Source organism: Diceros bicornis, chromosome 10 (genome assembly GCF_020826845.1).
Source record: "Diceros bicornis minor isolate mBicDic1 chromosome 10, mDicBic1.mat.cur, whole genome shotgun sequence".
Lineage (NCBI taxonomy): Eukaryota > Metazoa > Chordata > Mammalia > Perissodactyla > Rhinocerotidae > Diceros > Diceros bicornis.
Window position 1 is genome coordinate 55,365,187 of NC_080749.1, and position 26,783 is coordinate 55,391,969.

Sequence of the window (26,783 nt, forward strand, 5' to 3'; positions counted from 1 at the left end):
AGCTGTGGAGGCAGCATTTCAAATGTAATGTTCCTGGCATTAGCCTCTGTTTGTGAAGCTTTCGCAGTCCCAGTCCTGGGATGGCCCAGCTTGGAGTGGGTTTTCTGAATGCAAAATGCTGAAGGAGACTGATTGTTCAACCTAGTATTTGATAGTTCTTGGGTACAAAATCAGACATTAAACAGTATCACAGAGCGAGGTGGGCATCAAGTAGCCCTTGGGATGTGCATGTCTGTCTGTAATAAACTGATGAGGTCACTTGTCTGTCTAGACATAGACATTTTTGCTCCCACAATAATGGCAAAACACACTGGAAATATTTCAAGAAATTACTGTTAGGGAAAAACTTGCAGGAGCATCCTCTGATAAATGTTAACTAACTCATATGGCCGATTATTTCAGCTTTAATAGGCAAACCCAGTGATTTCAACCACAGTATTTTTTTCAACCTGATACTTAATCTGGGGACTAATATTCGCTAATTAAAAAGTAAGGGATCGGGGGGCTGGCCCGGTGGCGCAAGCGGTTAAGTGCGCGCGCTCCGCTGCGGCGGCCCGGGGTTCGCTGGTTCGGATCCTGGGCGCGCACCGACGCACTGCTTGGTAAGCCATGCTGTGGCGGCGTCCCATATAAAGTGGAGGAAGATGGGCACCGATGTTAGCCCAGGGCCGTCTTCCTCAGCAAAAAAAAAGAGGAGGATTGGCGGATGTTAGCTCAGGGCTGATCTCCTCACAAAAAAAAAAAAAAAAAAAAAAGTAAGGGATGGGAAGATAGAATCAAATTTTGAAATTTGCACATAAGAAATATTTTCCCAATATGTAAATTGTCATTTATCCTTAAATATCCATTTTAATAGTGACATAAACAAAGACAACAGCACCTATCATATTAGTGCTTTGTGGAATTTTAATGTTTAATTTTTAAACTGGGGATGATCATGTCTACTTTGCAGGTATTATTATGATGTTTAAATGAGATAATTAATGTAAAATGCTTAACAATGGTTGGCATATAGGAAGTAGACTCTCAAGGAATGGTAACTACTATCCCTGGTCAAAATTTATTTATATGCCACATGATTTCTTAAAAATATTTAAGTATTTATTGTTCAAGAAATATAGAAATGTAAATGAAATGATGTGCATCAATTTAAGTGGCTAAACTAAAGGCTCAGAGAAGGTAAGTCATTTTCCCAAAGTAACTTATTAAAACCACAACAAAGTTTAAAAAGAACTTGGAACATCTTGTCCCTGCTTAAATTATCATTCTTTATCTCAAAACCAAAGCAAAACTATTTGGTATTTCTGATTGAAACACTCAGTGTGCATTCTGATGACTTTAACCAATATAATAATTCATCTCTAGTAGAAGATAGGCAGCAGCTGTCAGCTGTCACACATACCAGCAGCTGGCAAACAAACTAAACCCTTTTGATGTAAAAGAAAACAACAACATCCGCAACCCCCCCCAATCAACCCATCCAGGAAAACAAAAACCCCTCAAAGTTCTCCATAAATAAATACCTGGCCAAAGTTAAACACAGCACAGAAAAACTGTAACTCAACATATAGTCTTCCAGGTTCTCGGTTGAACAGCCACCATAAACAACTGGAAAGATTCTGTAAAGGAAAGAGAAAATAGTATTTTAAAATGAAGCAAGCTAACTATTTCTCTCTATCCAGAACACAGTACAATAACTTATCTACTTAATAATTGGGGAAAAGACTAAAAAGAAAAACAGAGAGAATATAGACGCTTTGTCTTTCGAACAAGAGATTTCAACCTCTCCTCTTGACAGATGTCATTCAAACAGCATCTATTCTGATCAGATCTGAAGCAAGAAGACATGAGCCATAATACAGAAGCTTACATAATGTGTCAGGACTACCGACTAGCCTAAGACAGGACTGATTTTAAAATTAGTTCTACACCATGAAAACAATCACATCACTAAGAAGCAATTCTTGGTAGCATTTCTTACTTTTTGATTTTTATTCATAAACAGCAGTTAAAATGGTGCTGGCTGATATCATTCTATGTAACAAGCATCCCAGTATGAGAAGGGTAAGACGGTTTCTTCATAGGTTATACAGTCCATCTCCCATCTCTATGCAAGGTACACTTGAACCATCTCAAAGAATTATATAATAATAACTGATAATTCATAAAACAGGACATAAAACTAATTTTAAAAAACCCTTTAGGAATCAAAGAAATGCATTTGAAAAATGAAGTGCTATATTTCACTTATAAAATTAAAAAATTTATAATATTCAATGCTGGTGAGAGTACTTTACAAATCTATACAACTCCTTTGGAAAACAATTTAGTAGAATACATCCAAAGGCATAGAAATATTTATACTCTTTGATCTAGGTTTCCCAGCTTTGAGAATCTACCACAAGATAGATGATATACTGCATGGAGATGTTTATTAAAGCATTTAAAAAAATTAGGAACAATCCAGAAGGAAGTGGTTGAGTACATTATAATGTATCTCCTTTATGGTTTATTGAGGAGCCATTTAAAGTAACGGTTATGAACACTCTGTAGCAACATGAAAATGCTTGACACAAGTCACAAAGCAGGATATAAATCTGTATGTATTGTTAGAACCATGAAAAACGTATTAAAAAATAGAAGACAGTAGGATGATGGATATTTTTCCTCTTTTCTCTATTTTGTAAGTATCTATTGTATGAAGTGGTTATGTTATTTTCATAATTTAAAATTATTTTTAAAAGTTTATTTATCTGAGGAATATCTTCTGAGAGACCATGTAGGCATGTATGCACTGAAGTCGTCAAGGAATACGTTGGGAATAAGTGGCCCTCCATACAACATGAAAGATACCAGAGAATAAGTAAGTGATTCTAAGCAAAATAAGCGATTGGAGCACTTAGGCAACAGAGTAATGTGAATTATCCATTCTCTTTTCCCCCCAAAACATTTAGCTCAAGATTAGGAGTCAGATGGCCTAGCTGCCACTGCCCTGGGAAGTAGCAACTAAGTTTCTCCCAGATGCCTGAATAAAACCTTTGGCAAACATTTAAAGATATGGCCCCAAAACAAAATCAGAAGAAACATTTACAGCAAACATGCCAATAATGAGAAGTAAACACAGCAACACATGTCGAGTCAGTTGCTGGTCTCCACTCTGTAGATACTGTTCTTCTTCCTGGGCTAATATGCAGCTCTGGGAGTTACAGCGACTCACACAATGATCATCTATAAAACAGTAAGCACAACAATTTGTAATCAGAGCTTTTTATTTGAATGCATTTTAAATTCATAATGACTTCCTAAGCAAACGACCATATATGCACATTCAGCTCAGAATCAGTATATTATTTTAGATGAAATCCGAGGAAGTCTCCTTCATGTTGTTTCAGGATAATGCTACTTGTTGTGTTTTTATCTGAAAAAATATGAGTAGTATAGTTTCTTTCTACACTAGTCAACAATGTAATATATATAATATAAAATATAAATATATATATATTTTAAGGCTAAATAATTCAAGTTTCACCTGTGATAACTCTACATATTGGTCATGAATATGCTATTTTGGCTAACTATAAAACAAATTTACTACTACCCCTTGCCTTTCATTTTTTGTTGTTAGTGTCCTTGGGTCTATTCCGACTCCTAGTGACCCAGTGGAGAGCAGAGCAGAACCCTGCCGGGTCCTTCTGCGCCATCCTCTCACCTTCCAGCACTATATCAGACAATGCTCCACTGCTATTCACAGGGTTTTCATGGCCAGTTTTTTCAGAAGTGGGTGGCCAGGTCCTTCTTCCTAGTCTGTCTTAGTCTGGAAGCTCCACTGAAACCTGTCCACCATGGGTGACCCTGCTGGTATTTGAAACACCGGTGGCAGAGCTTTCAGCATCACAGCAACACGCAGCTGCCACAGTATGACAATTGACAGATGGGTGGGTGGTGTGGTTCTCTGACCAGGAAATGAACCCAGGCCGAGGGGATAAGAACACTAAATTTTAACCACTAGACCTCCAGGGCTGGCTTGCCTTTTATTAAAGAGTTTAAAATTTACCTTAGAAAAGACCTTTAAGGAACCATATAAAAAATATTATACACTTTGTTCTGTTCACCTATGGAACCAAGTCCAAATCACAGGCATGACTTTTCTGGCCTAAAACAGAGGTGAGGGGCCTTTCACAAGAGACTTTTGTTTTCCTACCTCGGCCCCACTATATATATGGCGTCAAAAGCAGGGGAAAATATTGTTACCAAATAGATGTCTAGACTAATATACAGTCTGATTTTAAAAAGTCATGATAAAAAAAAATTTATAGCTCTTACCCTCAAGCTAACAATAACAATTTCTATTTCCTAAGGCCTCGTTGTAGAAAAGAACATATACAACTGTTAAACATGGTCTAGCATAATGGCCAGTGGCATGGGGGAAGGTTCACAATGTTGCTAAGTAAAAAGCAAGGAGGCTGCCAAACTGTCTCTGTGTTTTGATTCTATTTTAATAAAAATTATTTGTGTGTATGTTGGTGTAGAAAAATTCTAGCAGTATATATAATAAACCTGGTCTTGGGGGCCGGCCCAGTGGTGCAGGCGGTTAAATGCGCACACTCCGCCGCGGCAGCCTGGCGTTTGCCAGTTCAGATCCCAGGTGGGCACCGACACACCGCTAGTTAAGCCATCCCGCAGTGGCATCCCATATAAAGTAGAGGAAGATGGGCCCGGATGTTAGCCCAGGGCCAGTCTTCCTCAGCAAAAAGAGGAGGATTGGCAGATGTTAGCTCAGGGCTGATCTTCCTCACAAAAATAAATAAATAAACCTGGTCTTAAAATATTATGTATAGATATTACAAAAATGGATAAAAATAAATTTTGCTATCTTTCATTTACCTTTTTTTACACATGGCAATATTTATTTTGTCTTTGTGCTGTGCCAGTGTTTTGGGGGTGAGGAATTAATTATATTGTTAAACTCCCCAAATTCTCATTTGGCCATGGTTTGATTTCCATTAGACTTTCTTTATTTCAGGCTTAGGAATAATACTAAATTACATGAGCAGATGAAGTCCATATATGATGGCTCTCATTCTATTTAATTTTTATGAAATGTGATCAGAAAATCTAAGAAGCCCCTACAGTTTAAAAGACTTTTCAGGAATCAGCATTATTAATGAAGAAAATGACAAAAAAAGCAAAGCATAAGGAGATTTTGGAAGGCCAAAAAAAAAAGCTGTTAAATCAAACTACACGTTGAATTTGCCAATGGACTTTACTACTAGGTATATTGTGTAGGGAGAAAAAAATAAGGAGGAAAGCCTTGGGAATTCTGATGTAAAGAAACATTAGTTTAGAAAAGTGGTGCACAAATTAAAACTGAAAGACAGTTTTACTAAATGCCAAAAGGGGTTTCCTACCAGAAAGTCAGTGAAGGCCCAACATCTGATCTATTTATATTTCCTTCTATGCCACTATGAATGCTACTATTTAAGATTCATCCTTAGCCAGCAGATAGCAGCCAAATACAAACCCTGCCTGAATGATAACAACAACCACTGCTGCTACTACTCTGTTTAATGAGCATTTACCACGTCCACCACACTCTGTGCAAGTGATCTGCATCCATCATTTCTTATCAACCTCACACTTCTTAAGTAAAAACATAATGCCTTTGGCAACAATACAGGTGATATACGCTTCATCGTAAAGAGGGCTTTTTGGGGTTTCCCTTCCTAGGTTGATTATAAATAAGCACAATTAACTGAAAGTGCATTGCAATTTCACATAAGTGTGTTCAGTTGTTTTAAATAATTTGAAATTTAGACCACATATGTAATTTAGTCTCTTAGTCTATATGCCAAATGGTTATTACTTTTAAAGATTTTTCTTATTTTATAAGATAGGGTATCTTTAAAGTATATGGATTCAAATGTAATTAAGCACTAATTAATTGGTCCTGGCTCTGGAGGAAGGGAGTGGGGGAAAAGTCTCAGCTTCCAAAATAAGAAAAAAGGCCAAAAACACAATGGTGCTTAGGGCAAACTTCTTGGAATTATCACTTGGGTTAAATTTAGTGAAAAATTTATGTGTGTGTGTGTGTGTGTGTGTGTGTGTGTATAATACTACCAATTACTACATTTTGAGAATTTTATGTTTTTTTAAATTAGTATTCTATCTATGCATGATTATTATCCTATGAGCACTTTCTCCCTTCTTATCTGAGAATACATAAACAGTGTAGCTTCTATAGAAATAGGAGAGTTCTTTTAAGGCATAAGGATAAGGAATCTTCTGTTCCTCAGGCCCATCCTCATAGCCCAGAAGCACTTACTTTTCTCAAATGAAGGAGTCACACGCCCACTGGTGCTTGTGTTTGCTACTGGCTCTGTGGATGGACAGCGTAATTCACCATTTCCTATGGAGCAGGCACAGCAACCTATACAGATAAAATAACATGTGAGGGTAGAGCCCAACCACACAGAAATGGACAACTTCAAGAGATGCCAAACCAAACCAAACCAAACCAAAACAAAACAAAACCAAACAACAACCCATTCATACACACACACACATTTGCCATGCAGCCTCAATGGAAATGTTCTCATATGGTATCTATCAAAAAGTATTCAAATGTGTTTATAGAAGTTAACATTCAAAGAGTGACAGACAAGGTATCAGCTCCTTGACATATTGTCTCCTCATTGTGAGACAAGGAAAGAAGTTTTGTTTGTTTGTTTGTTTGTTTGTTTTGTGAGGAAGATCAGCCCTGAGCTAACATCCATGCTAATCCTCCTCTTTTTGCTGAGGAAGACCGGCTCTGAGCTAACATCTATTGCATCTAACAACTCCTCCTTTTTTTCCCCAAAGCCCCAGTAGATAGTTGTATGTCACAGTTGCACATCCTTCTAGTTGCTGTATGTGGGACGCGGCCTCAGCATGGCCGGAGAAGCGGTGCCTCGGTGCGCGCCCGGGATCCAAACCCGGGCTCCCAGTAGCGGGGAGCACGCACTTAACCGCCAAGCCACGGGGCCGGCCCTAGGAAAGAAGTTTTTACCCATGCTGTTTTCCACCATGATTTGGGAACTAAGAATTTGAACACTTTCCTAAAATACAGCTTTTATTTCATCACACCTCAAAACAGGCACTAATGCTCTATTGCTTACTGCAGTTAATTCAAACTCCTTGGCCTGAATTTGAAAGCCCTCTAGGACTTGGCCCCTCTCTCCCTATCCAACCACCCCTAGTACTCAACAAGGGCCCTTCCCTTCTTTCAGGATAATTCTTCAGTGTTCTCCATAAACCTCACGCATATGTGGGTCTCCAGGCCTAGTGTGACATGCATGGAATTCCCACTCTTGTTAATTCATCCAAGTCCTCTCCTCCCTTAAAGTTCAGCTCAAGATTCATTTCTTTCAAGAAAGTATCTCATACTAGTCTAGACGATGCAGTAAAAACTCTATTCTTTTTTCTTATCAAATACATATTGTTGAAAATCTTTGCTGGTTTGTAGGTAGATTGGTTCACAGAAGTCACACTGAGGTGTCTGCTATAGAGCTGTAATTTCTCCTCTAGTCAGAGAGCATGCAGTATCCTTGAAAACATTTCGCACATATACAGACATGGCACTTCTTGACATGGATTATAACAGAACAATAACTTCAGTGATAAACTGTATTAAAATTTAATATGCTACAAAATGGAATAATGTCTAGGCTGAACCTTTCATTGATAATATGCTTTAATTCTTCCATAGTGTTCTTAAAAACAAAAAAAGATTTCAAAGTATAAAAACTACAATCTATAATAACCTATCACAAATGTCTTTCTAAATTTAAGATAATGATGCCATCTCAAGGTTAAAATAGAACCACAGAATAATAGAAAAGAAAATACAGAGATCATCTGGCCCAGCCCCCTCCTCTTTAGAAACCTGAAGGCTAAAATCAGCTAAGATAAAACTGTTAAGAAAACAGACATAAAGCCAACCCATTTCAGTAATGTATGTATACAGAACACACGCACGCACACACACGCTCGCACACACACACACGATTACAGCCACCATGAAAAGTGCTATGGCAGTTTTTTCCTTCAAACATAAGGATATAGAAGTAGCCCATTAGCCTTCTCTTTTAGAACTGAACTTTTGACCTCATATTAAAATAGGTTAATTTTCCTTTCAATCATAATTCCACACTTACAACATGTGCAAATCATAGGTCTCTGACAAATATGTAGCAAGGAGCAGAGGTAAGTGAACTACTTTGGATTATTGAGATCTGGGGAGGCCAGGCTGGACATCTAATGTGTTATGTGTTAATAATACTAGCAGAGCAAAAGACAGCAGGATTTAGGGGAGGAAAATAACCAGACAGGTTTAAAAACCTTTTCCCTAGGAACATGGGTCAATAAACAAATAAACAAGAACTTTGCCATGGCAGTTTTCAGAGTAGCTTCAGAAGATCATAGTGTATCTTCCCTACCCACCCATCTATCCATCCATGTAACAGATGTTACTAAACACTTACAGTAAGCCTGATAGTATGCTAGGTGCTGAGGCCATAATGATGGGCAAGTCAGACACAGCACTTAACAGTCTAGTGGGTTCCTTTATAAACCTCCATTATTTATACTGATGGTGCAAGCTAGTTTTCCTGCTGGAGATGACGATGGCAGGATTTAAGGAAGATCTATGGTAGAGTTTATTTGCTATTTTTAAAAAACAGGTAAAGAGGTAGCAGCAAAAGTCTCTGGGCTTAAGACACTTAGTTTAGGGCTCCCTGCACTTGCTCTGTGGCCTTTTGTAGCCAGTTCTGAACCACTCATTAGAGAAGAAGACAGAGAGAGCCAGCCAGAAGTGGTGGTCTTTAAGCCCTGCCTGAAAACAAACAGTAGATGGGTTTATAGGATAAACGTAAGAGTTCACAAAGAAAGTGAGTAAGGAAAGGATGCTGGGCATGATCAGAAAAGTACTTCAGACTTAGGGAAAACAGCTTTTAAAATTTTAGTGAAAATGTAAATATAATCCTTGAACTTCCTTAAAAGGCAAAATGGTCAAGAGGGCTCCAAAGAATGCAATTCTGTCGATATACTCACAAAGGATCTAACAAAGAAATTAGTGAGCACCATCAATCAAATGAACTAAAGGGGGCCTGACTGAAGCAGGGATAATGGTGTAAGTCAGGAGTTGGCAAACTACAGTCCTGTGTAGTAGGACTCCAAAGGCCTATGAACTAGGTATTATCAGCACCAGATATGGAAACTGAGGCACAGGGAACTTGCCCAAAAGCAATAGTAGTAAATTGTGGAGTCAGGATTGGAACCCAGGCAGGCTGGCTCCAGATCCCTGTTTTTAACTGCTGTGTTATATACTTCCAGTTTGGGATGGAGGAAGGGAGAGAGGGAGAAGGAAGGCAATATTAGATGGTAAGATTTGTGGGATTTTCTTCCTTTTAAGATAACGATAGTTAAAATGTTTTTTTAATCTTTTTTCTCTTTTTGCTTTCTTCATATCCTTTACTTATTGATATTTAAACTAATAGTTTTGAGATTAGTCCTCCCTCTACTCCACAAACTCTAAACAAAATAGGGACCATCATTGCCACTTCCTAGCACCCATGTTTTATATCTATGAAATCTCCACATGTACCAATGAATCGGAAATGCATACTCGGTTGCTGAGTTCCCTTCATGAATTGAAGCAAACCCCATAACAATTGTTAACACTTATTAACAAAGTTACTGGTCAGGATATTTTCACTTATACCGAGGATTGGCAAACATCTTCTGTAACGGGCCAGATGATAAATATTTTAGGCTTTGCAGGCAACTGGATCTCTGTTGAACTACTCCACAATATAGTGTGAAAACAGCCATAGACAATACATAAATGAAAGAGCATGGCTGTGTTCCAAAAACACTATGGACACTGCAATTTAAAGTTCATATATTGGGCCGGCCCCGTGGCTTAGCGGTTAAGTGCGTGCGCTCTGCTACCGGTGGCCCAGGTTCGGATCCCAGGCGCGCACCGATGCACCGCTTCTCCGGCCATGCTGAGGCCACGTCCCACATACAGCAACTAGAAGGATGTGCAACTACGACATACAACTATCCACTGGGGCTTTGGGGGGGGGGGGAAGAGGAGGATTGGCAATAGATGTTAGCTCAGAGCCGGTCTTCCTCAGCAAAAAGAGGAGGATTAGCATGGATGTTAGCTCAGGGCTGATCTTCCTCACACACACACAAAAATACAATAAAGTTCATATAACTTTCAAGTGTCACAAAATATTTGTCTTCTACAAATTTTACTTCCACCCTTTAAGAATGTAGAAAGTAGTCTTAACTCTTGGGCTGGATACAAAAACAGATGGCGGACCAGATTTGGCCTGCAGACTGTAGTTTGCCAACTCCTGACTTTTACCTTTAACCCACTTCAATCGGGCCTCCTTTTGTTCATTTTATTGATGATGCCTGCCTGATACAATGTTGTTAAATTAACAAATGGAGGTGCTTAGTTCCCAGAAAGGACCTTCCTTCCCTTGTTACTTTTTTCTAAACTCTCAGGCCCAAGGAAGTCTTAGGATTTAAGAAAAGATTATTCTCACAAAAGATTTATAAATCTAAAGAACTTGCAAGCTCTTTCTATTATTGAATATGATTCAAGTTCCTCATTTGACAAATACCTATTATATTCAAGATAGTTAAGGAAGTTCCCTTAAACAAAACATTTAGGATACATGCCATAGAGGCATGTAAGAGTTCCTTTATATTTAAAGATCATACTTGTTTCTGGGATAGAACTTGTAAAAAGTTCGGGTTCACTTATGGGCACTGGACTCTCCTCAAAAGCAGCATTCCCAGGCTCTGCTGCTTTGTGGTGCTGAGACGGGTGGAAACCTTCGTAGCGGCCTGCGTGGGTGGTGCGGTTCATGCACATGAGTGCTATGCTGGCTATCGCGATGCTGCAGAACAGGGTGACTGCTGTGATGATCATCTGCCAACGTTGCAAAAAGATGTTAGGACACTTCTCACAATCTCATCTTGACAATCTTAGTGGAGTAGGTCAAGGGCACTTTTTTGGTGGAAAATGCAATATCTCCACAGATATAAATGCTCTAGAACAGTGGTTCTTAAAACAGAGTAAGAGTATGGAAGGGATCTAAGTTACTTGTAGAGAAATTAGGGTTTGCTTGTAATCATGTAAGATTTCTAGATGCTTCCTTCTATACATCATTGTCATTGGTTTCCTCTATAAGTAATCTAAATGATTGCTTACAGATCTTTTCTTTACTTTAAAGTTTTTGCTTGCTTTAATACATAGTTCAAGCATACTTCAACTGAGACTTTTTATGGTAATAATACTAAAAATAAAAAATTATAGCTAACACTTATTGAGTACTAACTATATGCTACACTAGTCTAAGTCCTTTATATGTATGATTTTATTTATTCTCACAACTCCAAAAATTAAAAATTACAAAACAGAAAAAAGGATAAGAAATCAAAATCATTTGACAAGGTTTTTAAAAAACACACATCCTTGGGCCCTTCACCTGGAGAATTCTGATTTAGCAGGTCCCACAAGCCTTCTACTCTATAGCTTTTCAAGCACACTTTTTCCCAGATACTTTTTGTTCTGAAATTTATATCTATGATAGGATTGAAAGTCAAGAAGTTGGCTTATACTATTACCGCTAACTTATTAAATGATTTTAAATTAATCACTCTTTCCTTTAGTAGAGGAAACATAATTCTAAGTGTATTTAAGAAGACCCAATAAGACTTCGAAATCTTCAGCTAAAAACAGACTTAGACATGTAAAATCTTCACCATATTTAAGTTGTGACCTAACAAAATGATATAAGATCACCAGTGATATGCAATAAGTTGGAATAGATTTCCAAAATTAATTTTAAGTATAGCAAAATACATTAACAAGCTAAAAAGAGACATTCTCAAGAACAGAGCTAACAATAAACTCTTCTCACCTGCTCTTTTCCATAAAAGAAGGCTGAGTCAATGCTATCTCCATTATGTTTTCCAGTTATCAAAAGAATACCAACAAGGAGAGCAGGAATTCTGTAATAACAAGGATTTAGAGAGAGAGAGAGAGAGAGAAGGAAAGGATGAATAGTAACTGTATATGTGGAAATATGTAAGCAAACAGAAAACTACTGACTTACCCCCAGCCAGATATTATGATGATTCCAACAGGAACTTGTACATTCTCTCTCTTTTTCAAAAGAAACAAAGAAATTGCTAGAAGGCCTAAGAACAAGAAATCAAGATTGAAAAATAGACAATTACTCTTGATGTTGATCAGACTTCATAGAACCTTAACCAAGCTTATTTCAATAGTAGTCTGTAGTTTTTACCCTAGAATGTACTGTTTCTAAATAAACACTGTCCCCAATGTTTTGAAGTTTTCTTAATTCAGTATCATTGATGTTTTCCCTCCTATATTGTTTATTTACTCAAATCTTCTTGTTTTATACATGAAGATTTTTTCAAAAGCCCAGATCACTTTATTCTTTTGACCGATGTGTTTGGAATGTAAGTATATTTGGGAAAAAATTTTTTTAACTGGACACAGAATAATTCTAAAAATAAAAACCCCTCTACTCTACTGGTGCTGAGATAGTATAGGCAATTCTTATATAGGTTCTGTTTTTGGAAAGTGCCCCAAGTCTAAATGATGGACCTTAATAAAATATTATATGAACTTAATACAAAAACAAATGTTTTAAAGTTCTTGAGCTTTCCTTACACCTTATACTTATTTATTATTAAGTAATATAACATTTAATAAATTCTACATAGCTATAGAATCTTAGAACTTTAGGGTTGGGAGACACCATTTGTTTTAAGTTAACATCTTCATTTTTTAGATACAGAAACAGAGGTTTGCCCAAGCCACACAGCCAGCAGAGGGCAGAGCAGGACTGGAAACCCGGCCCTCTGTTCTGTGGTAAGTCCAACTCCATTAGTGTTTCTAAAACTCAGATCTGTGGACCCCTACGGTTCCTAAGACATATTCTTTAGGATCTGGAAATTTCTATGAGAACTTTGAAGTCTTTTTGGCGTATTTTCAATGATAATCATCTAGATGCCCATCTTATAACCAAAGTATAGTCTCCTGATTTCAGGGCTTACATTTGATTTTATATTAAGTTTGAGCCAAGTGAAGGCCAAATGACATCACAACATGCGGTCCAAATGAAGGTTCTGTGGTAAGCTGAAGAGAGAAAAGCAGTGAGATAACCAGGTCACAAGCCCACACACAAAGTGAAGGCAGGCCAAACTAAAAAAACCCTAACCAGAGAAGTGAGTTCCATTTTACATTTCAAACTGTGATTCAGATTAGCAAAACAAGATCGTTTGTCATGGCAATTAATGTTAATAATTAGAATTACTGAATTTGTAGTTTTGTTTAAATCTCATCTGTGAATTTGCTTTGGTTTTAAAAGTTGTATACTAGCTGTATAGAAGGAATTCATACCTAGATTTAAGATTGTACAGATTAAGTAACACTGTGCTGGAAATAATATAAATCAACACCAAGGTCCTTGAGAACTGTTTTTCTTTACAGAGCACGCACACATTACTCAAGTTCAAGAGACATTATACTACCACTGCTCCTCCCTAAACACATTTGTACACTCTATAGTTCCATGTCTTCAAAGTGCCAGGGAAACAAGTAACCAATCACAAAAATGTGCCAACTGTTTCACAGTAGCCAGGGTACTCTTCAAAGTTCTAATGTTCATCATTCCTGCCTCGTGAAAAGACTGATGTAGGAATAGGCCCCATCTAGCCCTGGATCTCTCACTGACATGCCGTGAGAGCTCCTTCCTGAATCAGTTAAACTCTTGGGGCCTTATTTTCCTCATTTGCAAAATGAACAGGCCCCATCTAGCCCAAGATCTCTCACTGACAAGCCATGAGAGCTCCTGCCTGAATCAGCTAAACTCTTTGGGCTTTATTTTCCTCATTTGCAAAATAATTTCCTCATTGCAAAACCAGTGTTTCCAAAAGTGTAGAGAGTACAGGTGGCACAGGGGTGAAAACTTTTGACTAGTTATGTGTTTAACATGTGCTTGAAAAAATTTTAACTAGCACATGAAACCTGGGATTTTACTGATTTAAAGCCCAATTTATTAAAGTAAAAAAAGTGAGTCAATTTTAAGGAAAAAAAAAGGAGAGGTGGTCTGCAGATATGGCAAAAATTGTGGGATGGTATGCAAATGAGTGAAATTGAAAATGGCTGAACAGGATGATTTAAAACGACACTTTAGGTCTAAAATTCTGTTATAATCTCAAGATGAAAGGGTACCTTCATTGGGGTCAGGGAATTCAGAACATCGTCTTTGGATAGATTTGGCATGCATGCTTGAAGAGGACTTCAGGGAGACTTGGAGCTTTTTCATACATTGATCTATTTGCTGCTCTCTTATTCTTATTATAAATTTAGCCTTAATAAACCTCAATATTAGAGATCAAGCTGGTTCATCTGTATTTAGAAATGAAGTCTTTAGGCTCTTTTAACTTGACATCTCATGAAAACTCTTATGCTATGCAAGGTGTACTTGCCTTTAAAAGGCATACACCTTCTCCTGTGTGCACTGAATTTTTCATTCTGTAATTCCTCACCACATTGTTGCTTCACTTCAAAAGGCTCTTGACTTAGATGGGCCCTGCTTTTGATCCTGAAGGCATGAAATCAAAGGCCTAGCCCTCGTAGCCACTTCCTGACACCTGCCTTCTAACAGTAGCTGTAACCAGCCCTACCATCCTATAGTTTCCTTTCATGTGCCATTTTACAGGTTCCCATTCACGGTATGAATACAGAACAGCGAGACAGAATGTTCCACAAACATGCCAGGATGTATGCATCCAAACAAATCTTATACTTCAAAATAGCAATGGGCTAAAACATTTTGAATATTCCTTTTGGAGCCTGTTGAAATGAGAAATAGTCTTTCTTAACTGGGTACTCTTCTATTTCCATGCCCTTTTATTCCTTTACTTTTCTTGTTCTCATATTACTGCTTTTCCCTGTATTTAACAATACAGTTCCACTTGTTGAGTGTCTACCACGTACCAGGCATAAATACCAATATTTCATTTAATTCTCAAAATAACCCTGTAAGGTACAATAACCCAGTATTACAGATGAGGAAACTGAGGCTGCAGAAGTGAAGTCTTCTGCTTAAGGCAGAGCCAGAATTTTTCATTCAGTTCAGTTGGACTCCAGTAGTGAGCTCTGGGACACATCTCACTCGCCCCACACCTCTCTGCCCCTTCCCTCCTTTTTCCACCTGCCTCCAGCGCCTGCCCTCTTGGGGTCTCCAAAGGGAATCTGTGCTGCCCGTGGCCTAGAGCCTAAGACCCTGAGGAAAAGGACCACGTGATTGGAAGCCCTCTGAGCCCTGGCAGAAATAGAGTGCATCAGGAAACAGAACTCACCTTTGCAGACTGCCTATGTCTGTGGGTGTAACTGCCTGAGTGAATGCTCAGTCTGCTCTACTCCACTTCAAGTAGATCACCAGAAGCTGAGGGCTTCCAGTGATAGAAGAGAGAGGGACAGACCTAAATTTCCATTCATGATCCAACTTACCTGTCCACAGGTAGGTGCTATAGAGGGAGCAGTACAATAGAACAAACACCAGAATTTGTCCAACAAAATTTTTTTCATTAACGAAATTCCATATCATCATTCCAGCACAGACAATAGACTGAAGAAAAAAATGATTAAAAAACCCAAAGTCAGTCATACTCATATGAGTCATCCTCATATGTTTTATTCACAGCAAATATAATTATTCATTTTTAATTATTGCTGAGTAATTATCAACTATTACATACCAGTTATACTAAAACTTCAAGTTTTATGATAAAAAAACCCTTTCTATCCAGAACCTTTAACAAAGTACATATTTAATGGAAACACATGACAATATCCTAAATACTAACTTGATATTTAGTAATGGTTTACATAGAAAATACTAAACTTTTTTCTATTATAATTTGCGACATACAAAAATTTAACTAGAAAAATAAGATAGTGAGAGTTCAATTTTTAATGATTCAATTATTTCTATTAAAAATGCAAAATTATCATTGAATGCCATTAGCCTCAACTTTATATAGTTCAAGACCTATTGCAATAATTAATAAATTAGGCATAAATTAATTGTAATCAAATTGTAATTGATTACATTTGGTAATACTCCTGACTTTATCAGTGGAAAAACTCAGCAAAGTAATTTTCTCCTTTATTGTAGTATAATTGATAAGGAAAGCATAGTTCTACATATCTGTAAGGTTTACTAACCTGAGCAATGAGTAAATTAGTTGTAAGCATATGAGGAAGCTGTTTATATTTCTTACTCAAAAGAAGTATAGCCAATGACCAGATCTTAAAAGAAAAAAGGTTCAAAAGTTATTCAGGTTTTTTAATCTTTATAATTACTTATTAAATAACTCATTGATTAGCCTCTTTAAAGAATCCTTTTTATCCTGGTTCAGAAAGAAACTCCAATATTTTATTTACTTTAACTTGTCTAGTTCCCAAAAAGGTATTAAGGCAAATCACTATATCCAAAGTAAAATAAAAAGCACGGAGAGATCCTATCGTAAATTAACTGTCCAATAACGACGGGGTCTTTGAGAACTAATGCCTTGACCAGGGCCATGTTCTAACTTCCCTTACGTTCAGTGGCTGGAGTGGGACACAGGCTCACAGCCAACTATTCAGGAAAACAGCTTCAGTGGGAGATGCAGTTACAATGCACTATTCTAAGTTTTCCTTTTTTGATTCCAACATATTGGCTCACGAGGTATCTAAAATCCAGGCTGTCTTACTTCAAACAATACACATTGCTCACTTGAAGATTAATTGTCTTACATTCCTTACATTTAAAAGGATTGGGTTTCTGTTCTTCCTACACAGTGGCCAGCTAAGCATGCTGGTTGATTTCCTTTTTAATTCTCCCCTCATTATCAATCAAAATTGATATTGTCTCTCTCCCCAGACTTCCCTCTTATCAATGGGCATAGACTTTAAGAATATGTAACAGAAGTGAAATTTCCTAAAAATTACATTAATCACACATTTATCTGTTGCCAATATACATCTTCATCCCACCTCCTTTCCTTTAACAGTATAAGTTATCTTTTTCTTCAGCCAGAATACTGCTTGAATTCAATAGGCAACTTGATCTATAAGATATTGTAGTTGTCAAGTGTTTAATTTGAGCTAGATATATGGAAAAAATTTCATTAACATTAAATGGGTGATTGGACGTGATCCCAAACATCCCTTCCAGCCCCATGATTCTACAAAAGCTAGTATTTGTATAGTGATTCACTATTTGCAGAATGCTTTTCACATATATTGTCTCATTTAATCCTTAAAACAACCCATGGAAATAGGTAAAATTATTCTATTTTATAGCTGAAAAAACTGAAACTTAGAGAGTTTAAGGTAACTCTGTGGAGATACACAGTTAGTCTGTGATAGGGCCAAGAGTCAAATCCACATCTGGGGGCTGGCCTGGTAGTGTAGCGGTTAGGTTAGCATGCTCCCCTTCAGCAGCTCAGGGGTCGCAAGTTCGGATCCCGGGTATGGACCTACACACCGCTCATCAAGCCATGCTGTGGCAGCATCCCACATACAAAATACAGGAAAATGGGCACAGACGTTAGCTCAGGGCTAATGTTCCTCAACAAAAAGAGGAGGATAGGCAATGGATGTTGGCTCAGAGCCAGTCTCCCTCACCCCCACCACACACATACAAAAAAAAATCCAGGTCTGACTAAATCTCACACCTTGCCGGCTATACAACTCTAACTCCCAATTGGAAAGACAAAATTCAGAAGGCTGATGTTATATTTTACGGGCAGGCTTTAGGCTTTCTCTATTGCATAAGAGATTAGATTTTTAAATCCCTAACTTCCCATTACCAAGCTATTCTCAAACTCATTCTGTGGTTTTCATTCATTTTTACACTGAAACATACTTACCAAGGAGACCAAGCTGATAATACTTATATCAAAACTAACATTCTGGATGGCATATGCCAATGGCTTAGGGTCCATAGTGGGAAAGGTCAGTAACCAGGCAGAAACATACATGATCGGCGCAGACACAAACGTGCTTATTACCATCCCTGAGGTTATCTGCAAAAAAGAAATCAAAGTGAGGAGAGTCACAGTCTCACTTAAACAATTACCTTAAATTTTGAATAGCCACAGCACACTAAGGTGTTCTGAAATAAAACCAAGAGTCAGTAAAAAGACATTACAGAATCCAGCACGTTATCTAATGCCATACTTCCCCTTTTGGATAGTCCTTAGTAGAAAACACAGTCGTGTTCCCTTGGCCCTTCTTTCAATCTATGCTCAATTTACATTTGCACATAACAAATACTGGACATCCCACTGCTGATGGTTATCTTTTAGGTTCTGGAAAGTAAACCATATTAATGATCTAATTAAACCAATGACCAGTTTCTTTCCATACTATTTCATAAAATATAGGGCAATAAAAAAAGAGAAATTCAATTCAAAAAGAGAAAAATTACCATGCAAACATTTTACAGATTAAATAATGGAACTGACTTGCATTAAACAATTTAGTTCCTTCCCGTTATATTTCAAAAGCATTTACTCTAATGCTGTAGATAACATGTACAATACACTTAGACACTGTTAACAATTTCATGTTAACTGATTTTAGCTATTTACTGCAGTTGATTATGTGGTGTTTTGCATCTGATGGTTGAATTATCAAAGAATGAAACAGTTTTTTTTTCCCCTCAAAATTTCAAAAGTTACCTTTCTGTAATAACTTTTAGGCTTAAGTAAAAGTTTGGCAATAAAATACTTGAAACTAAAAAAACTAATGAAATAAGTCATGGCTGAATAAAGACCCCAGATTAAATAACTCTATTGTTACATGATGTTACATGATGCCTCTTTATTTACAATGAGGTAGTTTATAGTTATCAAATTCTCATAAGAGAATGCTGATTTCTCCATTTTAAAAATTCATTTTTCTACTAACCACACAAACAATCAAACTTAGAAAGTAGCATATACATACAATCTCTACTTCCATGTTGAACTGTGTTGCAAAGATAGCCACTCCTGGTGCTACAGGAAAGACACCATACAAAAATGCATAATTTGATAAACTTGTGTGGTTCACTACACTGTCGCCCTTGTCCAAGAGTTCCACCATTTCTCTGCCCACAAGTGGTACCACCAGGCTGAAGAAACAAGAAATGCATCATTACTTGATATCAAAGCATGTTGGTCCCCAAGCGTTAGATCACTCTAGTGAACTTGGCATTAGGTTATTCTTCTCCTGCCCAGAAGGTGATTTGTATGCACAATTCTCTGTATGCCTACTTGTGGACATTTTGTTAAAAGAATCAAGAATTCAACTTGGAGCCCTTTAAAGTGTAACAATATTCTAGAAATACTTCAAATATCAGGGATTAGGAGGAAAAAACTCAGATTTTTTGTTCTACAAATAATTTTCTCGCAAAAAATTTATAAAAGTTGCAATTATAGCTGCTGTTTCCTGCTTCCTCTATTAGTTCATTGAAATGTTAAAAGAAAAAGAAGATTGACAATCTGAGTAAATTTTTTTCTTGAAAATTACTAAACTCTTTTTTGAAAAAAAAAGTTGATCTTTATTATGATTAGGGGTTTAAATGGTTTGGGTAATAACAATGCTGCTCAATTAGATTCTAAAAACAGTAGAAAAATAGGTATCTTACAATTAGCTCTTCACCTTTGTAAAGACAAAAAAGTTTAGCAAAGGGAATTGAAACAACTGAGGTAGAGGAGAAAATTAGTGAAATCCAGACCTGGTGAAGAGTAAATTATTAAACGAATCCTATAGGATTCCACAGAAAGAGCATATCAACAGTAGCTAGGCTAATGGGGCTTTCCTTTAAAAACAACAAGACCAACGTTGATAACACTGTCACAGCAGCAACTAGAGAGATGCTCTAGGATGGAGTAAAGAACTACTTTTTAATATTTAATTTAATATTTTTTTAATTTGAAAAATAGACAAAGAACATATCTAACAGGGATCAACGACCAGAAAAAAAGATTTAAAAAATGAGAATATTGAAATTCTACTTATAAGTTTAAGTTGATAATACTATTATTGTTAGAACCATATCTATTACTGTGGCAACTAATACTTTATTTCCAAGGAGCATAATACCACCATAAATAATTTTCAGAACTTATATTCATTTTTATTATTTTGAAAACTAGATACTATTTCATATTGCACTGGTCTCATGAATTTAACTGTCTATACAAGAGCTGAATTCAATAGTTAAGTATGTCCCAAGTGCCTTGGGATAATCTTGCAGTAAAATTATGTCACTTGCACCATGAAATTTAAGGCCATGGCTCATGAGCTAAGTAAGCTGAATAACTATTAACTAAGGAGCTGATAAGAACTTTTTATTTGATGGACTAGGAATAGATAGTTGATAATCATTCATGTTGACTTACTTATATTTAGAAATTTCAACCACCCTCAGAATTACAGAATATTTCCCCCAAAATTCATGATAAAAATAGTTTATATTCAAAATTATTGTTCTCATCATGACTAAGATGCTTTTGACTTTAGGATTTTAATAGATTTAGAAAACTCAGAAATCCTGAAAAATTCCTTAAAAAGTATGATCAAACTTGGACATTAGGAGATATTAAGTAAAATTATATAAAAGCTGAAGGGAAACCAATAATCTTTATCCTCTGACAGTAAAAATGGGAAGAATAACCTACACGGAAGAAGGAAATGACTTTCCACAATATACCAACATCACATTTTCCTTTAAATCACAACTATTCAATTGGGAGGAATTACTACTATCACTCTTCTTAAAGGAGAAAATAAAGCTTTCACAAAGGACAGCTCCCAAGTTAAATGAGTGAAACTTACAGTTTAGCTGTGATGAGAAGAATTAGTACAACAAATGCTGACTTCTTCAGTTTCTTTATTTTTCCTACCATTGTAAGACCAAGATAAAATAGAGCTGATCCAGAAAAAGAATTTCCAAGTCCATCAAGAAAATTTTCCATATATACAGGCACCTTTTGATCCAGAATAAAATTGAAGGCAATGCCAATGAAGACCATAAATACTATTGGGTTCTGTAATACCCGTAGAAATCCGAGTCCCATGATTTTTATTTTGTTTTGAGAAACATTTTGAGCATCTTTCGACTTCTGGATTTCACAGAAGATAAACCCTATAGGGTTTAACATCATAAGAGATATTGGTGCCACCAAATAAATGTACTGGAGATATTCTGGGTATGTAGTTTGATATAAAGCTTCAACTGAAAAACAAGAATTAAAATTGATTTTAAAATGATCACCACAGAAATATATTAATACATTATGTATATTATGTTTTCTGTGCTTAATTTTGCATTCTGTAATCTAAATAGTGCAGAATGACCTCCTTACCCTAGTTTTGGAAAAGTACATTTTAGTAAGAAAGCTGAAAAGGAAGAAAAACACACTATATTAAATAACATTTAGCTTATAAAATGATAATCAACTTGCACAAATTATTTTTAGTAAAACTCACTAATTTTTACTACGTAGAGGCTAAGACCAGTCTCAAAAAAAAAACAGCATAATTGTAGAATTCTTAAAAGAAACAATTCAAAGTAAAAATCTAGTAACAAATTAAATGTTTAAGTAGTAATAGCAACAAGGTGGTTGTTGGTTCCCTTGAGGGGAAGCTTCACTGGAGTGGTGAGGCAGGAGTCAGAGTACAGAGGACTGAAGAGCAAGTAGGAGACAACGAACTAAAAAATGAGCACCAAAGTGATGGAGTCCAAGCTGTACAGGAAAAGAAGTGAAGATGGGAGATGGCTGACAAATAGAAAGCAGAGGGGTCAGAGACTGGAGGCCCCTATGAAGTCCAAGAATTACGTGCAGTTGGAAGTTGAGGAGTTTGGATAAGTCAGACAGTGAGCTATTGAATTTAATATTTTCCATATGACCAGGTACGATGAGGCCATGTTCGCTGGTAGCTGAAATGGAGTAAAGGAAGACATCATTGGAGGTAAGGAGGCCCAGGAACTGAGAGGGCAGAGAATTTGATGGGTAGTTCACATGGATGCTCAAGTCAAACAAGATAATGGCAAAATTTGGGAGTAGAGAAGACGACAATGAGACAGATTAATTAAAGTCTTCAATGAATGAGGAGGAATGGTTAGAATGAGGTCAGCAGATGACAGCAATGAGGATGAGGGGTCGAGCCAGGCAGCATGAACCTCAAAGAAGCAGTTTTTACAAAAGAGCAGAGAATAATGGCCTAGCAGTGGTACAAGGTGGCTGTGAGGATGCCAGTCCTACCATTGCTCATGTGGTATGCAGGCGATGAGAAAATGAGCAGCCTCCATTTGAGAGGAACGAAAGAGAATGAATGCCTCCAGGGAAGACCAGTGAAGATGCTGAAGAATTAGGGATGGAAAGGTGGATCTAAGAAATGTTTGGGAGGGGAATACAGTGGAGTCAGATCAATGCACATTAAACTAAGGGAAATTCACCTACACTCTCTTAGGAAAACAAAAGCTTCATCGGTTTTTTTCATAAAGCATGTTCCCAAATGCAAACTAATTACTTCACTTGTTTATTGAAGAACAATAATGGTAGGGAAAAAAAATATGGCTGTTAGACTTATGAGAAATGGTACAATATACACAAAGTACGTGTGCTGTATTTTGTGGGTGATTTAAAGGATTTTTCAAAGGTTTGACTGTATATGATGACTTTAGAACCTAACCTAACCACTGCATAAGATGAGACTCCTTGGGAGACTGTGGGTGGATCAGACTTCTGCAGTTGCTTGGTGGATGTGAGGGTTGGTGGCCTGGTCTTGGGTTGATCAGGGCAACTTAGAGCCTTGGAGTAAGCAACCTGGTCTCTAGGCACATGTTTGGCAATGTGTTCTGAAATTATTCAACCTCATACATACAAAGGCTGATTCATAAGTGATTTCAAGTTGAGAATGAAAGATAAAAAACAACAGCCACAATCACTCACAAGGAGAGAGGCAAACGTGAAAAACTTTAAAGATTAGGTTTCTCAATTTACATCAAGATAAAGTGACACAGGTAGGAAAATATACTTGTTTTCTTACTCAGGATACATAAGTTCAGTTAATGTCATGCACATGTCCCATTAAAGTTATGTAACTAGATTATATAACCTTTAAAGTTTACTTTGTTCTCATTAGCTAAAACCTACTTTTCATAAGATTCAATTCCCTTTTTTTCAGCTAAGCACCTACAGAGGTCTATATCATCTCTAAAAGGAAGCAGTGGTTAAACCAAACATACTTGATTACATAAAATTTCACAAATTCTTTCCACTGACCTCCAAGTTAGATATCCTAGCTCTACAACTCTTAGTGGTTTTCTTTCATATTTCATAAGGTTTCATCTTTTAAGTAAAAAAAGCAGCGCTTTTGATAACTATTTCTAGATAGCTACACTTCTTCTGAATAGCTATTCTATCTCTAAAAGAATTGTGTCCATACCCGCCCACCACTCAATTTTTAAAAGAAAGAGCATATTTTGGAAAAGCCTTGTGTTTTCAATCCGAGTACAAGAATTTTCCCAAGTGGTCAAAATAAAATGCATAAGGTATCTTTGACGACTTACAGTACACAAAGTCCCTTAAGTTAATGCCATTTTCCAGAAATTTACTTTCCTGGCACACTAGCACTTAATCACCATCACATAATGGACTTTAGATTGTTTTAAAAGCTCACTGCAAATTTGAGCAACAGCCTTTATTATCTACAGCTAGCCAATCACTAAGTACTTTCTTCTTTTGCAGGATCTTTTGTATTTTCTCTCTTTTTTTTTTTTTGGCTGAGGAAGATTCACCCTGAGCTAACATCTGTGCGACTCTTCCTCTATTTTGCATGTGGGTCGCCGCCACAGCATGGCCGCTGACAAGTAGTATAGGTCCGCGCCCAGGAACTGAACCCAGGCAGCCGAAGCGGAGCGTGCCGAACTTAACCACTAGGCCACGGGGCCGGCCCCTGTATTTTCTCTTCTTGATTCCTACTAATACCACTAGTCAAAAATCTCAAAATTGGGTGACTTAATGTGTTTACCAACCTATATTCTTTTGGTTTTTCTTGACCACCTCCTGCATCCATTTTATTCACTGCTGACAATATCATCTAAATCTTAACTTTCAAAAATTAAGATTTTCCACAGCTCTCACCACCCTTCTTTTCGACATTCACAGTCCACTCTCCACAACTGGTCCCTTATTTATCCAGCTTATCTCTCACTATTCCTTAGTGCAAAGGAATAGCCAGTTTAACTATCAACCAGTTTAATATTATCATCACAGTAGACAAACACCAGGTTCATCATTAGTAGTTCTACGTGCTGATCATCATTCCCCAACTTCTTGAAGTCTCTCCTTTCTTATCTAAAGCTTGCTTACTGTTTAAGCCCTGCCTCAGGTACCACTTCTTCCACCAAGTCTTCAGTTGACATCCTGGATCTCCCCTTCTCTGGATGGCTCTGGTACCTTGTTCATATTACTGCCACCTCAACCAATTCTAAGTTCCTTGAAGGCATCATTTTATAACCTCCAATCCCAGCCCAGCACTGAGCAAATCTGAAAAATACTTGCTGAATGGAATTAACATATCAATGAATGTCAAAGGTTTCAGACAGAGTAAAAATGTATTTTGTTAACACACAGCAATTATATCTAATTGTTATCTGTTAACCCATTTCTTTTTATATCCAATTTTTTTTCATATTCTGAATATTTATAAAGCAGGTTACTATTGGAGTATTTTAAGTCAGTTGAACACGTACACGAAGGCAAAAGAAGTATAATCTAGTGGGAGAGCAAAAAATTGGGAATAAATACTTGTTCAATTACTAGAATAGGGTTCAACATGGAAATTTCAGTCCATTTCTGCCATTCAATGCATAGTTACTTAACATCATGTATTTATCTATAAATTGGCAGTGCTTTTCTTTTGTTACCAATCTAAAGATGGTTTTCAAATCTGAAAAACATATAACAACATATATATGAAAGCAGTGATCTATACTAACCAATTAGATTTATAATCATTATATCAACTATTAAGTTCTAATTAATTCTTATCAATAAGGCTCTTGGGGGGCGAGGAGAATCCCACTATGAGGAATTATTATATAACTTTGCAGAACTAAGACAAAATTAGCCACCCACGGTGGCTCCTATTTTGATTCCTGCAGGGTTTCAATCCTAGAAAATAACACAAAGACCCAGACAGGATCATTCTATTATTTAATGGCATATAGTTAAATGCTTCATTTCCTTTCTGTTTACAGCTCAAGCACTAGAACATAATCATGATTAGTCAGGGTACTTATGCTATCAGCATTGTTTGAAGAATAAATTATAGGACTTAACTATGCCTTATTAGTATCTTTTAATGAAAGAGGCAGGGAACCATTCTGATTTGCTGAAATCTACATTTCACCTTGGTCGATTCTTGGTTTCTTCTCACACTCGGATTTCGTAAAGTAATTTTGAAAAAAATTGTTGCTAAAAAAACAGTGAGCTTCTTTTTTAGTCTATAATAATGCACTGTAGTGTTCCATTACTTGAGTATAGATACATCATTTTAGTAGAATTTCATAGACTGTCAAAATTATCATCATACAGAGAAAAAGGAAATTCAACTGTTCTTTTTTTATTCATTAACTTATCTGCCTTCTCCTAAGTCACCTGTCAATTGGACTGATGTTGTGGAACACGCGCAGTCTTAAAAAGGACATTTCCTAGCAGCTATGATGCTTATCTGCTAACGAGAGAGTGGGAATTCCTGGGAGAGGCCACATAACAAACAGAAAGAAGGGGTCTCTCTCTGAACAAGGCTAGAAAGCAGAAGGGCATGGACAGCAATAATGAATACCTCATCGGAGCAGACACACAGCCCTGCAGTTCTGTACCACACCTTCCAATCTGCAGATAGATGAGACAGCATATCTGTCTATACTATTGGCTTCTGGTAAGGCTATTGTCTACAACCTAATTCTACAAGAGCTCTTATTTGTGGTTTAAAAACAAAATGACAACTCAAAATCGATAAGCATAATCATCATGGAAATGGGCTAGCATACTGCTGGGAACAAGATTATTACCAGATTCACTGATTTAATGTGGGACATAAGAAAAGCAGTGATGAAAATGGCCGATTATATTTTTTATTTGGAGAGTCTGCCTTGATATGAAAATGGATAAACTCATCTAATAGGTCTTTTTCCACTGCTACTCATTTTATGGAATATTTTTAGAATAATGTAAAGATAAAAAAAACTTTGATTCTCTCTGAAACTAATGTATTACATGGGCTAGCTGGGTCTTCTGAAGATTAAATGGGCATGTTATATAACTGTGTGGCATAAGAGAATGCCCAGGATTTAGAACCAGAAGACCTAGGTTTGGGTCTCAGTCACCTGTTAGCTGTGTGACCTGGGATAAGACAATTAAATCTCTATAAGCCTGTCTCCTTATTTGAAAATGAGGATAATAATATCTGCCCTACTTCAAATGAGATAAGTATATAAGAAAGTACTCTATAAAATTACAAATGTTAGTTCTACTTATTTATGGGCTTACTAATCTATGGGAGCATGAAACTATATATTTACAGTTTATGTCTAAATTAAGATATAGCAATACTTATTGAATATTTAACACTATGA

The 26,783-nt window shown here is 36.8% G+C and overlaps 1 protein-coding gene across 2 annotated transcripts in view; it reads right to left on the reverse strand.

Moving 5' to 3' along the window:
- Nucleotides 1-26,783, reverse strand: part of GPR155 (G protein-coupled receptor 155) — a 40,935-nt gene that overhangs the window by 7,382 nt on the left and 6,770 nt on the right. For both annotated transcript variants that reach the window (XM_058549287.1, XM_058549286.1), the window contains 11 exons: nucleotides 20,972-21,371; nucleotides 19,097-19,262; nucleotides 18,016-18,171; nucleotides 16,325-16,408; nucleotides 15,608-15,725; nucleotides 12,174-12,258; nucleotides 11,979-12,069; nucleotides 10,774-10,984; nucleotides 6,323-6,427; nucleotides 3,092-3,228; nucleotides 1,524-1,619 (listed from right to left, as the gene is read on the reverse strand). In XM_058549287.1, coding sequence (XP_058405270.1) covers nucleotides 1,524-1,619; nucleotides 3,092-3,228; nucleotides 6,323-6,427; nucleotides 10,774-10,984; nucleotides 11,979-12,069; nucleotides 12,174-12,258; nucleotides 15,608-15,725; nucleotides 16,325-16,408; nucleotides 18,016-18,171; nucleotides 19,097-19,262; nucleotides 20,972-21,371 — 1,649 coding nt within the window. The remainder of the gene's footprint in view (nucleotides 1-1,523; nucleotides 1,620-3,091; nucleotides 3,229-6,322; nucleotides 6,428-10,773; nucleotides 10,985-11,978; nucleotides 12,070-12,173; nucleotides 12,259-15,607; nucleotides 15,726-16,324; nucleotides 16,409-18,015; nucleotides 18,172-19,096; nucleotides 19,263-20,971; nucleotides 21,372-26,783) is intronic.